The sequence below is a fragment of the Orcinus orca genome, chromosome 8, assembly GCF_937001465.1.
Source record: "Orcinus orca chromosome 8, mOrcOrc1.1, whole genome shotgun sequence".
Classification (NCBI taxonomy): Eukaryota; Metazoa; Chordata; class Mammalia; order Artiodactyla; family Delphinidae; genus Orcinus; species Orcinus orca.
In genome coordinates this window covers 92116333-92129849 of record NC_064566.1, presented here as the reverse complement: position 1 = coordinate 92129849, position 13517 = coordinate 92116333, and the positions used below count along the sequence as shown (strand labels likewise).

Below are 13517 nucleotides of genomic sequence, written 5' to 3'. Positions count from 1 at the left end.
CCGCATTACAGCCTAGTAGATGTGTTAAGTTCAGATGGTTGTAGGGGGAAAAAGCACTTCTCTTTTCTTCCTCTCTAGGGCCTTGAGCAGTCAAATGTCAAAATGGGTCAACTTTCAGCTGCTTTTCTGTGGGAAAATTTAAGACAGAAGAAACATATATTTAAATAAAAATAGTAAATAGTATGTAGAGTTGATTATCTTAAATACTATCCTGCAAGGCTGAAAAGTAGGAAATTATCCTTTTATCAGTTATCTACCCCCAGATTACCCTTATCTGGAGTGACTTCCATTATGTTTATTAAAATAGTAATGTTGGGGCAGAGGGAGGGAGGGGAGGATATTTAAGAAAAGAGTGAGACTCACTCAGCTCCGGTTTCTTGGTATGTCCCCCCAGGCAAATCGGAGGTGGAGGAGTGGTCAGACATGTACACCGTGACCAGTCAGCTGATGCTGAAGGTGCACAAGGAGGATGACGGGGTCCCGGTGATCTGTCAGGTGGAGCACCCTGCCGTCACTGGAAACTTGCAGACCCAGCGGTATCTAGAAGTACAGTGTGAGTACCTGTCTTAGTCCTTTCTGGCTGCTGTGCAAACTACTACAGGCTGGTGGCTTATAAACAACAGATATCTACTGCTCACGGTTCTGGAGGCTGGGAAGTCCAAGGTCAGGGTGCCAGCATGGTCAAGTTCCAGTGAGGTCCCTCTTCCTGGTTCATGGCTGGCGCCTTCTCACGGTGTCCTTACATGGCGGAAGGGGCTAGAGATCTCTTTGCAGCCTCTTTTATAAGGGCACTAATCCCAGTCATGAGGGTTTCACGAACCTCCTGACCTAATCACCTTCCAAAGGCCCCACCTCCTAACGCCATCACATTGGGGATCAGCATTTCAACGTATAAGTTTTTGCGGGGTGGGGGGGACACAAACACTCAAACCATAGCATTACCCAAGTATTTTATCCTGAGGGTATAGAGTAGCAGTTCTTTAAAAACACTTCAGAAGCCACTTATTGAATACATATGTTTTTATATAGTTTAGGTAGAATTTTCATCTTGTTGTCTTGGTAGAAAAATAATCAAAGGATTATTCTACTGAAACACTGCCATATTATAGAGTGCCAATGAGGATTTTGAAAATACTACATTTAACCCAAATGTAAAACTTGAAAATGATTCCATCTGCTCTAGTGCATGACTTAATTAATTAAATTTTGTGAATATTGACTGTAATCATTTCGATGCCAACTTCAAAATCTAGGGTAATTCCAGCCGCCCCCCGCCCCAGCTTTATTAACCCCATCATAAGTGCTGAATTTTTTTATAGAAGGGATTTTATTCCCACTGAACATCAGCATCTTGTTTTAGATTGCAAGTTCTCTTCTATTTTAGCTTAAATTATAGCGATGAGTTTAAAAGTGGAACTCTTTGGGATGCGTGCCGCGGTCTTGATGGCTTCATCAGTAAAAGCTGGATCGTGGTGAGTGAGGTTTCTCCTCACTGTGCCCTATGGACTAAAGATGCTCTCCTCATCTTCTCCTCTGGGCTCTCCTACTTGTGGAAAAAATATCTGTTTTCTGCACAAAATTATCCTTGCACCAAAGTTGTGGCTGAGTAGCCAGCTTCTCACTTTTTATCAAAAGACTTCTGTAACTTGGCCTCTGCAAAATTCCAGGTGGCCTTTGGGTGTGCCTGGTGAAAATGTTACAAGAGTTTGATTGGATGTCAATGATTGGGCATCAGATAAAGGAAAAGCATTACTCTCTATGAATTATTCTATTAATTTTCTAGGGCTGCCATAGCAGATTACCACAAATTTAATGGCTTAATAAACAGCAGACATTTATTCTCTCACAGTTCTAGGGGACAGAAGTCTGAAATCAAGGTGTCGGCAGGGCCAAATTCCCTCCAAAGGCCCTAGGGAGAGGCTCCTTCCTTGCCTTTTCTGGCTTCTGGTGGCTCCAGGTGTTCCTTGGCTTGTGGCCACATCACTCCACTCTCTGTCTCCATCTTGACCTGGCCTTCTTCTCTTCTCTGTGTGTCTCTTATAAGGACACTTGTCATTGGACTTAGGGCCCACCCGGGTAACCCAGAATGGTCTCAATTCAATATCCTTAACTTAATTACATCTGCAAAGAATCCTTTTCCAAATAAGGCCACAGTCACAGGTTCCAGAGGTTAGGAATTAGGTATGTATTTGGTGGTGGCAGGGGTGGGCACCATGAATCCCCCTATGATTTGTATCACCTGCTTAGGTTGCCTGAGCAAAACAGGGGATGGAGAAAGTTATAAAAAGTTGCTTCTACAAAGCCATCCCATTCCACTTTGTGAGCTTGGCTCAATTTAACATTACGTAATGCCAGTTTTTCTTGTTAATTCATTTCATCTACTTCATTATGTAGCTTCATTATGGGCATCATGCTTATAATTTTCATATCACTAAAACTATTGTGGTGTAATGTCCCTATAATGGGAAAACAGAAAAGATCAGATATTATCTAAATTGGCAGATAGTAGATTTCTTGTGACTTTGTTAATATGTAATTCATTTAAGCAAACTTAATATCCATTAACTTTCCTTGTAGGGGCCCATTAGCTTTAATAATACATTAGCTCCTTTGTGAGACCTGAGTAGCTGTTCACCCAGTTCCCACCCCTAAACTCTTAGTTTCCCAGAGTATCTTCTAAATAGAATATAGCCCCACCCACCTACAAAATTACACTCATTCCCAAATGCAAAATATTTCAAGCACTACACCTCCTACCCCTTGGAAGACTTGCCAATGATCTTTATAAAGCCTTTTCTTTTGAAGATTCAAGTGAGATTTGTCCTTCTAAGAAAAGGAATAAAGCTGCGTTTCTGAATCCATTTGACTTCAGTCTTACAAAGTACTGCTGGCCCTTAACTGCAGGAAGGTGACTTTAATGCCTTCCCCAAATTGAAGACACATCCCTGGGTCATTTTTAACTTTAACATGGCACCTTTTTATGGGAGACTCTGTTCTTTTACCCAGCGTAAGCCACACAAACATTTTATCCTTTGATATTCCATTTCTTGGAATGTATATAGGAAAAATGTCTTTTTGCATAAAAGAAGGTTAAGGATTACAAAGCAATGTGTTAATCTGAATGGAGTTTAGAGTCCCATCTGGCATCTTGATACGATGCCTCATGCTCAAGAAAGTCACCTGACAGGGCACTACCCTCCCTCTCTAGAGCACTACTGAAAAATTTGCGGAGTCAGCCAGGAATTCCTTAGTAGCATCTTCAGACACATTGGAATTCTCTACTTCATCACCTACCAGCTTTACTCTTCTTGAACACCAGCAGCTATGGACAACAAAAAGCCTCATGTCTCAGGTGCTCAAGGCACTCAGTCTTTGGGCACTAGAACTTTCTCAGACCTTGGCCAGTTGGTGTTGGGGGTTCAGCTCCATTCCCCCCATAGGAGGCCCCTCTCTGCAGACAAGCCACACCATGTCTCTCTCTTTTTTTCTTTGAAGTATAGTTGATTTACAGTGTTGTGCCAGTCTCTGCTGTCCAGCAGAGTGACTCAGTTATACACATATATACATTCTTGATGGCCATGTAAAAAGAAGAGATACTTGAATGCCTGAGATTCAGTAGCCAGTGTGCATGGATGGTGAATTATTTTGGATACTCTTTGAGGAGTAACATTAGACCATTATTTTTTAATTGACCCAAACTCTGGACTCAGCAGTTCTTAAACTTTTGGGGATCGTTGACCCCTTTAAAATCCTTTGACAGCTATAGAGCTGGAAATGATGACATTCACCACATTTTACTTCCAGTATAAGGGGTGTATTTACAGTTTTCCTAATTTGAGGTATTCAAGGGCCACTTTCACAAGTTTTACCAAATCCACGGGTCATCTGTGTTCGTATCATATTTAGAATTTTTAAGTCATTTTATTGCTTTAACCTACCAAGACCTGTGTAAAAACACCTGTAAAATTATGAGTTTTATTTGCTATGTATATTCTATCTAGTAAACTTTAAAATAAATATACAACTATTATTTTTTAATGTCCTTTCCTTTGCCACCTAAAAAGATTTCTTATACTATCAGTGATAAACATTAGTTTATCACCAGGACATCGTGAGCTGGTCCATGGACCTCAGATTAAGAATTACTCTACTCTGGGGAAATGAGACTACCTTCGAGGCAAATCTAACCTGATAGGATTGGTGTTAAGTATACTCAGTTCAACCTTGGCCCATTTTGCTACATGAAGATTTTTGGAAACCTCTCTCTACCTCATCTAAGATGGATGGATATTAATCAGGATAAGAACAGAGTAAAATGACAGATAATGGATTTGAATGCTGTATAAATTATGTCCTTTTAGAAAATACTATTTTTTAAAAAGGAAATGAAAACCTACATTGTATGCCACTAAATATCTTACTTTAAAAATGACAGGAGCAAGGAGGAGGGATAAAATGAAGGGAAGGGTTGCACACTCCCCTTGACACGGAGAGCCACCGTATTGTCTAGAAGACAAGGCTTGAGCTCCAACTTGGAATCCCTTTTGTCGTGTGGGTTTAAGTCCTAATTAATTGAACACAGAATTTTGCAGCGTTTGTTTGTTAAGACACTTGTATATAGTACCAGGAGAAATTGTGGTGCCCAATTATGTGAAAAATCAGCCAGATGTGTATGCTGTCATGCTTTAAATAATCCTTAAGTTTTTGGTGAGTACAGATATTAATTGTGTAGTATGCATTGAAGTGATTAACGTCCATGTAATTTATCATCTGGAAATTTCTGAACATAAATAAGTGAGTTGTTTTGTTCAGCAAGGCGTTGACCTCTCAGAATTAGTGAATTAAAGTCGCCCCTCCCTTCTTTTTATTAAAAATATGAAAGGCACCACAATCAGCCAAGTGTTCGGTTATTTGATTTTCCGGGGCATTAGCTGCTCTTGTTTGTGGCATTTCCCTGTTGGGTGCTCGTTTGCAAGCTCATTAATAAGGTTTTCTCATAGGACCGTTGCTGGGAAGGAAGAACATACAGTAGGGCTCTTAGTTTTCTAGCTTTCATTCTAAGACTCAGCAAGGATACGGCAGCACGCAGTTAAATGTTTAAAACAGAAAGTAATTGTGCTCGCGAGCTGGAATTCAAAGCTCTCTTTCCTTAGATGTTAGGCAGAGAACAGTTTTGCTTTTTAATGTTCTGAGCTATATGACCCTAAACTCTTTCTGTGCAGTTTTTTCTTTCCAATGTCTGTGTATATAGCGTTGCTCAAATTTACAACAGGGTTGATTATAGCAGAATGTGGTAGAATTGTAGCACGGTTAGTGGAGCTTCAGATCTGAGCGAACATACTCTTGTCAAATAAAAGCCTGTTTAAAGGAGAACAGTTCACTGTCTGCACGTTAAAAGAAAACTGTCTAAATAGCATCAAGGTGGAAACACATAGCGACATAAGCTGGGATTTCAAAGAAAAGGTGTGACCCTCAGTGTGGAATTCAGATTGCTGTGCAAGGGGGGAAGCCTTACTCTGGACCGAGGTGTATCCGAAGCTCTGGAATTACTGCTGTGTGTCTTTTGCTTTCCCCCATCGTAGCCTCGCTCTTTAAAATGTTTTGCAAAAATTCTCGTCTAGTGAGGGTTTTGTGTGTGTGTGCATATCTGAAAAAAAATTTTAAGAGATGTGTTTTGAAAGGGAGAATGAAACCAAAGACTCAAAAAATGGATGTTTGAACGCCTTCCCTGCTCGGATTATCATCTGCCAGTTAATTGTGTTCGTGGACATCATTTTCCAAATGAGTTTTATTGACTCAGTGTAGCCAGATGTTTTGTAAATCCATATTCCTGTTCATTGAGGGTCCACAGAAGGCTAGATTTTTCTTCTTTCATTCCCTCAATTGGGGGAAAATTGGGCATTGAGGGAGATGATCAAAACCTGTTCCTTGTGCCAAAATAAATGTTTCTCTGGTATCGATAGTGTCCTGCAGTGAAGGAGGGAGAAAAAACCTGGAAATGGGAAAATCTTTCCAGTTTGGAGTGGAGGATAAGACACAGTTTACCACGGCAGCTCCCATATCCCATCCTCTCCCCCATCAATTCTGTTCCCAGGTTATATTCTTCAAAGCGTAATAGCTGGCGTTTTCATATTTGGCCTGTTTCTCTCTGATCCTCCGGTCTCTCTTTCTCTTTTTTTTTTTTTTTTTGCGGTACGCGGGCCTCTCACTGCTGTGGCCTCTCCCATTGCGGAGCACAGGCTCCAGACGCGCAGGCTCAGCGGCCATGGCTCACGGGCCCAGCCGCTCTGCGGCATGTGGGATTTTCCTGGACCGGGGCACGAACCCGTGTCCCCTGCATCGGCAGGGGGACTCTCAACCACTGCACCACCAAGGGAAGCCCCTCCGGTCTCTTTTTTTTAACAGAATATGCTCTTCCTCCCACTCTCCCTTTCTTTTATTTTTTTAAAGCAATGAATTGAGTTCCAGGGAAGTTATTTCAGTATTTATTATTCCTCCTGAAAAATAATCAAGGCATGGAGACTCCCCTGATTCAAACTAATGTTTTAACCTATCATTTTTTGTGTTAACACACAGTAGAAGCGGGTCCAAGTTCCTGATGCCATTAACTCTATAGAGTGTTAGTGAGGTATTCTGCAGTGCCAAAGGGGGCAGGAGGCTGAGTCACTAATACTCAAAAAACAAAGAGTAAATATTGGGCCAACTCCACTGTGAACAAGACTTGAATGACATGACTCTTAGGGAAGAAAGACTTTGCCATCATCCCTGCCTTCTGAAGCCACACCCTGTAGAAAGAGGCCTCTTCCCACATCTGTCTTCCCGCATCTCACTGTCTGACCTAATGTATTTGGAAAAGATGTGTCTCTGTGGCTGTGGACATTGAATACTATGTAGTGAAACTAGTCTTCTAATGTGCTCTCTTAATGGTTTTTAACTCAAGGTCAGATTTTGATTCTGTGGAAGGTTCAATGGTTGTAAAGCTAACATCTCAAAATCTAAAAAGAATGTTCCAAAGGGGATCGCTGGGGGGAGTGGGGGATTAATCAGGAGTTTGGGATTAACATATACACACTACTATATGTAAAATAGGTAACCAACAAGGACCTACTGTATAGCAGAGGGAACTATACTCAATATCTTGTATTGATGATAACCTATAATGGAAAAGAATCTGAAAAAGAACATACATATATATATATATATATATATATATATATATATATATATGTAAACCTGAATCCCTTTGCTGTACACTCGAAACCAACACAACATTGTAAATTAACTATACTTCAATTTAAAAAAACATATGTTTTTAAAAATGTTGAACAAACAAATAAAACTTCCTATACTTAAGGTGGTTAACAAAAAATAAATAAAAAGAATGGTTCAACAACATTCTTTATGATTTCATTTGAGATACCACCTTGAAATATACCCAAAATGCTAAATAAATGTGTAGTGAAGTGGAAGTACGTAACTCAGACACGCGGGTTGAACCTCACATTTTGGGAGCTGGATTAACCTTCTAAAAGAAAAATAGAATTGTATTTTGCAATGAGGGCTGTTAAAGTGATTAAACAAGGAGGCCATTAGACCAATCTAATAAGGTGACTCTGATACCTTGGTAGCTTATGTAGGCAAATCAAAACCTAAACCAAAGCCAATGCACTCCAAGGCAATGAAACTTAGGCCCAGCCAATCACAAACAGCTAACCAGGCTTCCCAGAAAAGGCAACTGCTCAAGCTCCAGCCAATCAGATCATTCACTTGCTTTACTTCCGTGTCTTTTCTATTAAAACCTTTCCCTCAGCTCCTATTGGAGCATTTTCAGTCTGGGCTGCCCTGTTCAAATGGATGCTCAAATAAACACTTGAAAATTTTAATGGGCCTTGTGTATCTTATAACAGGGCTTGGAGGGATTCATGGTCTGCTTGTTTTTGTTTTGTTTTTGTTTAACCAGTAGCAGAGCTAGAAGTCCATGCCCCAGTGTTCCCCCACTTTCTCATTCATTCATTCACTTGGTAAATATGTATTGAACGCCTACTATGTGCCAGGCACTGACACTGTTCTAGGCACCAGGGATACAAAAAACAAAACCTTTTCTTGTTACAGAGCTAACGTTCTTGTGCAGAAAATCTTGCTATGAGAATTTTCTCACCCAGTGTTCACTTTCTAATTCTGAAGATTTCTCAAAGATATGGAAGAGTGCTGTGTGGGTGAGTGTGCACCCCACTTCAAAGGCACTGGAAGCTACTCTCCGCCACAACATCACAGAATAAAATTTGATTCTGTTGGGTAAACAGTAATTTCAATATCCACAAAGCTACTTACAAGTTGCAACAAGAGGAAACTGCATTTTACTGTGTAATGTGGCACATGCTCTTCGGTCCCACATCCGTCCCCCCAGGTTTGACTCATCCCACTCATCATAGCTCAGCCCTCCTCAAGAATAGCAGTTTAAGTGCTCCAGTTCATACAACAGATGTAACAGCAGGAGGTCCTTCACCTTGCAAACAAACAAAATAAATGGCAGTGAAAATTATTCGTGAATGTATTATGACAATGGGAAGCAAACCTTTTGCAAGATGTTCTTTTTAAGTCCTCTGAGAGCTCGCTGTGACTGTGTTCTCTCACCAGCCCCAATGACCTCGTGATACATCGCCCTCCTTCAGAGCAAAGCTGGGCTCTCCCAACAGCTTAGGCAGCCATGTTATAGGGGTTGATTCTGCTTTGAGCTCAAGCAGCCCCTAATACTCACCAAATCTCAGGTGCATCTCGGCATTGTCGTGCTCCTCCAAACTGCAGTAATCCCCCATGATTGACAAAGACCCTTCTGTCAGTGCTTCCCCACCTGAATGCACAGGCACTGACCCAAACCAAACCCAGCCATTCTGATTCCATCTGGGCCCACACTGCCCTTGAGTTCTCCCTGGTAGGCCCAAAACAATGAACACTTGGTCAACAGGCATCCAGTCTCACTCTAACAGGTGTTTCAGAATGTTGGATGAAATCTAAGTAAGGGATGCAAAGAGCCTGCAGGAACAGATTTGCACTTGGGTTCCTGGGCCTGCTTGCAGTCAGCACATCAATGAACGAACGTTTGAGGCCCACGTCCCCTGATTCAGAAAATCTCAGGCAGGGAAAGCGTCAGGAGCCCCTGGGCTAACAGGTCTCCTCCTGCCGCGGTGTCAGGGCGCCTTCCCTCTTATCTCAGCAATGCTCCTCTCTGGTACATGGGGAGGATAATATCCCAGGCAAAAGGAAACCACGGTGTACTTTTTTTAACTAAGAAATTTTAAAGACCTGATATGTTAGTGCGGTAATCTAGAGCGAAGGAGACCGTGACTTTTCATTTACATAGGAAAGCGAAATACAGGTTCCAGAGTCTTGAGTTTCATCTTCTGAAAAGATCATAGAATATGGTACAAGGTCAGACTGGCATGACATCAATTGTAATCTGCCAGCAAGCCATTCTAACCTCTTTAAGAGTTTCCTTTTATATATATATTTTTTCCCTTTATAGAGAGAGCAAAGTCCATCTAAAGAAAGTCTCATCAGATCAGAATGTCTTTCTAAGATGATTTTTTTAATTGGCTGCTACTGTAGTGTGACCTAAAGTCTCCTGGTATTTAACCCTCTGTGCGACTTGGACCAATGGACGAATTTTGTCTGCTGGAGTAGCCTTGCTAAACGTCTTTTACGGGGTTTTTAAAAAATTACAGTGGATTATGAAAACCCCAGATCCTTCGACCTAATTTATTAGCTGTTGGTGGTACCATCTCTGTAACTGTAATGTTCCATGAGTGCACAGACCTAACTATTTTTCTTATTTTTATATAGCAGTTCCATTTTATAGTGACATTAAGCCATTCTGCAGTACATTTCTAGACAGTTATTGCACTTGGGCAGAAAGTGTCATCTGGCTTTTGTGCCTTCCAACACCAACCAAGGCGTAAAATGATCACCCAGAAAATGTTCTGGGCCTTACCTCATTACTTAAAAATAAATCTTGGAGTCTGGTCCTGTTTCAGAAAAGATTTGGTGGGTTATAACGTTTGATTTATGGACATAATTAAAATATAAATGATGAGCTTCTGGGCTATTCAATCAGCCATCTGGAGTGTTCAGTATTTTGACATAGTCGGATTGTGGTCAGGATTATCCTGGGAAAACGTAGCAGCCCTGGGTTCTAGAGGTGCCAGTGGAGCCCCAGGGTTTCTATTCCGCCTGTTGGGAAGGCTCCAGTTCCTCTTTCAGGGCAAAGGAGGGGGAATTGAATTTGTTTTTTAAGTTTCCTTCACCCAGAGATGGATCTTGGCACACAGACCCTCTATTTGGCTCCTAGGCTGGGCGTGAAGATAGCTCAGCTGCCCACGGTCGAATAATATGCCTATAAATACTGCCTGTGTCAACAGAGGAGGACATTTTTCTGTATAATACAAGCAAGATTAATGTTTACCTTTCCAGCGACCTATTAAGGTGACTGTGGCAGCTGTACCCATAAGTAGATGGTAGATGTTTCTCCAGAAACCTAGAGAGTAAATTGGGAAAATCCGTTATCAAAATTGAAGGTGTATTTCCTATGGCTTAGTATATGATTTTTTTAAATGTAAATTCCAGGTATAGCAAGGCCTTAGCTTGTTATTCCTAATTTATGTGAGTAATTGACAACTGGCAAACAGCCATTAGGAACATAAAAAGCATTTAACTAAAACAAACTCAGTGGTACTGAAAAGGCAGGGTGGATAGATTTTCAACACCGTCTTTATTATTAATGGAAGCTGAGCGTGTAAAAACCCTTAGTGCACTGTGCTGAAAAATATACTCTCTCTGTTTGCTTGTAAATTACACAAAGGAGAAAAGAGGACAAAAGAGCCTTCCACACTGGCCAGCAAGCCTTCTGCTTCTCCTTAATTAATGGGCCGAAGTCGGCAGTGCATGGAAAATGTAGACCTTCTGTGGGTCAGAGATTAACCTATAAGAAAATGTTATGTTTCAGCCCAAATTTGGGGCTTTAAATTTAGGTTTCCTCAGAATGGTTCCTGGATAAGGATGACAGAGGTTCCCTAACCAGGAACTCCAGAAGTGCTGCTGTTTCTGAGCAGGGGAGCCGGTATTTTGTTGTCTGTGTTTTCAGCGGCATAACCTTCTACCATTTTTTTTTTTGATATCTTGTGGGTTGTTTTTTTTAATAAACTTTACCAACTAGCTCTGTGTGCAAGTGTATTATACCACCAAAAATAATAGACCCACATATGTCACCCAATGGTTGTATTTAGCCTACAGTATTGTCTGTAGCTCTCAAAGGTGGGTGCCCAGGACACTTGCCCAGCAGCCAGTGCTCATTTAAGGTCATCCTGTTTATCCTTTTTGAGTATTTTTGCCTTTCTTTAATGATTAGCTTCCCCACCCAGCTATCAGTATCTGGAGACCTCTAGGCCATTTTCCTCTTAAACATTGCCTTTGCCAACAAGTCTAAGAATAGAATCGTGTTACTTTCAGGGGTCAGCTGGAGCTTTCAGTCCCAGTTAACTTTTCACTGGCAAGTGACTTAGCTCCTCAGGAAGCTAAGCATTACCAATTCAGTGTACAGTGCCCACCGATGTACAAGAAGCCTCTCTTAAAAGGTTTTGAATGCCACGTGGTTTTCAGAGACAGAAAGATCCAGTGCTAAAAACACGACTGTAAAAATACATCCAGAAAACAGCCATCCCTAGAGAGGACCTCGTGCAGCTTGTTTGGCTGTGTACAGGGAGAGGTGGTTGAGCCCCGCCATATTTCCCTTTGCTCCCTGATACCATAGGGTGAATGATAATGAGCGAACCACTGCTTGTAAAAGGCCGAGGGGCTGTTGTTTGGGTGGTGTGATTGTCCGAGAAAGTAAAGTTGTGGCGATTGTTCTGACCTTTCAGCCAACTGATGTCTTGCCCTCTCACATTTATTACCTCTTGGGTACATTTCCAAAAATATACATTTACAAAGTCATGAAATTAAATGTGAAAAATGATTTAGGGATTAATAGCTTATTAGTTCAGCAAAGGGGAAAAAAAAACCCCTCCCAATTCCATTCAGGTTTTATTTGTAAATGTATTTGTGTGTGTATCTAAGTTAATTCCAACCCCTCCCCCTTCCCTCCCCATTCCCTGTACCTCCTAGCGTTCCTCTCTCATACCCACAGCCCCACAAACTCACAAACACAGTTTTTAAATAGCTAGTGGAAATAAGAATACCTACATCACTCAAGTATTCCCTTATGCCTGGGAATACATCACTTAGGAATACCTAAATACCTGACTGCATTAGGAAGCTGTACTCGGTATACTTGGCTTTAATTACGGATTGCCATTGGGAAATGTGGGTTTGAATCAATAATCCCTCCAAACGTACATTTCGTGGGGCCGTCTCTCATTATGCTACCTCTATGACCTTGGACAACCTACATCATCCTCTAGGTACCAATGTTCTCGTCCCTAAAACTGGGCTTTTTCCACCACCAAGGACGGTTCCTACCATGGTAGACTCGGCAACCGTCAGTTTCCTTCCTTCTGATATGTTTACCTTGAGCCATCCTAGAGTTTCATTAGGGGCCGCCAAAACCTCCCAGTTCTTTCTTCTTAGACATTGGAGCGGAATTCAGAAGTTTTGCCTTTCCCATTTGAAAACAAGAGCACAGAAGTGGCAGGCTTATTGATATGCAGTGTCACAACATATTGTCACATAGTAATATATGATCTATGATAAAATGTATCAATTCTGAGCACAGATAGTAATATATGATCTATGATAAAATGTATCAGTTCTGAGCAACGCAGATATCTGTGGCTTCACCTCAGCATGAAGGCAAATGAATTTCCTTTAGCTTGAGTGAGTCTGGAGATAAACTTAAATGTAACAAAATGTATTTCACAGGAAATGTTTGATGTGGCGTGGTTGGCTTATGAATCTCTTATCTATTTGTGGTTCACTTCTTAGAGTTATTAGTTTAATTTGAGCAAATGCCAAGATTACTTACTAATTAGAAGGATTTTACTGAAGGCATGAGGATGGGAAGCGTGTGAGTGCTGGTAGTATGGGGTTTGTGACAGCGTGCAAGTCTGGTTCTGCCTGATGATATCGTTTGCTAAACATTATACTTTGTGTTGTTGTCACACAGATAAGCCTCAAGTGCATATTCAGATGACTTATCCTCTACAAGGCCTAACCCGGGAAGGGGACGCGCTTGAGTTAACATGTGAAGCCATCGGGAAGCCCCAGTAAGTTCTGAAGGCCAAGGTTGGCAGAGGGTCAGGAGCAGTAAATGTCACAACACACAGATGTGCGTTCACAACTCATTGGCCTGTCACCTGTCTCCTGCTGTAAAGGATGGAAGATTTTTCAGGAACTAAAAGAATATTCAGTGAAAAGGGGAATAAATATCTGTGGTTCTTAAGGGTGAAGATTGGGAGAAAAATGAAACGCCAGCTAAGATTGAAATCTCAGCGAATTCTCTTTTATTATCATCAACATGACTGTCAGAA

The 13517-nt window shown here is 41.3% G+C and overlaps 1 protein-coding gene across 6 annotated transcripts in view; it reads left to right on the top strand.

The window, feature by feature from the left end:
• Positions 1 to 13517, top strand: part of CADM1 (cell adhesion molecule 1) — a 334723-nt gene that overhangs the window by 277571 nt on the left and 43635 nt on the right. For all 6 annotated transcript variants that reach the window (XM_004273374.3, XM_012534268.3, XM_012534267.3 and 3 more), the window contains exons 5-6: positions 395 to 553; positions 13154 to 13253. In XM_004273374.3, the coding sequence (XP_004273422.1) occupies positions 395 to 553; positions 13154 to 13253 (259 nt within the window). The remainder of the gene's footprint in view (positions 1 to 394; positions 554 to 13153; positions 13254 to 13517) is intronic.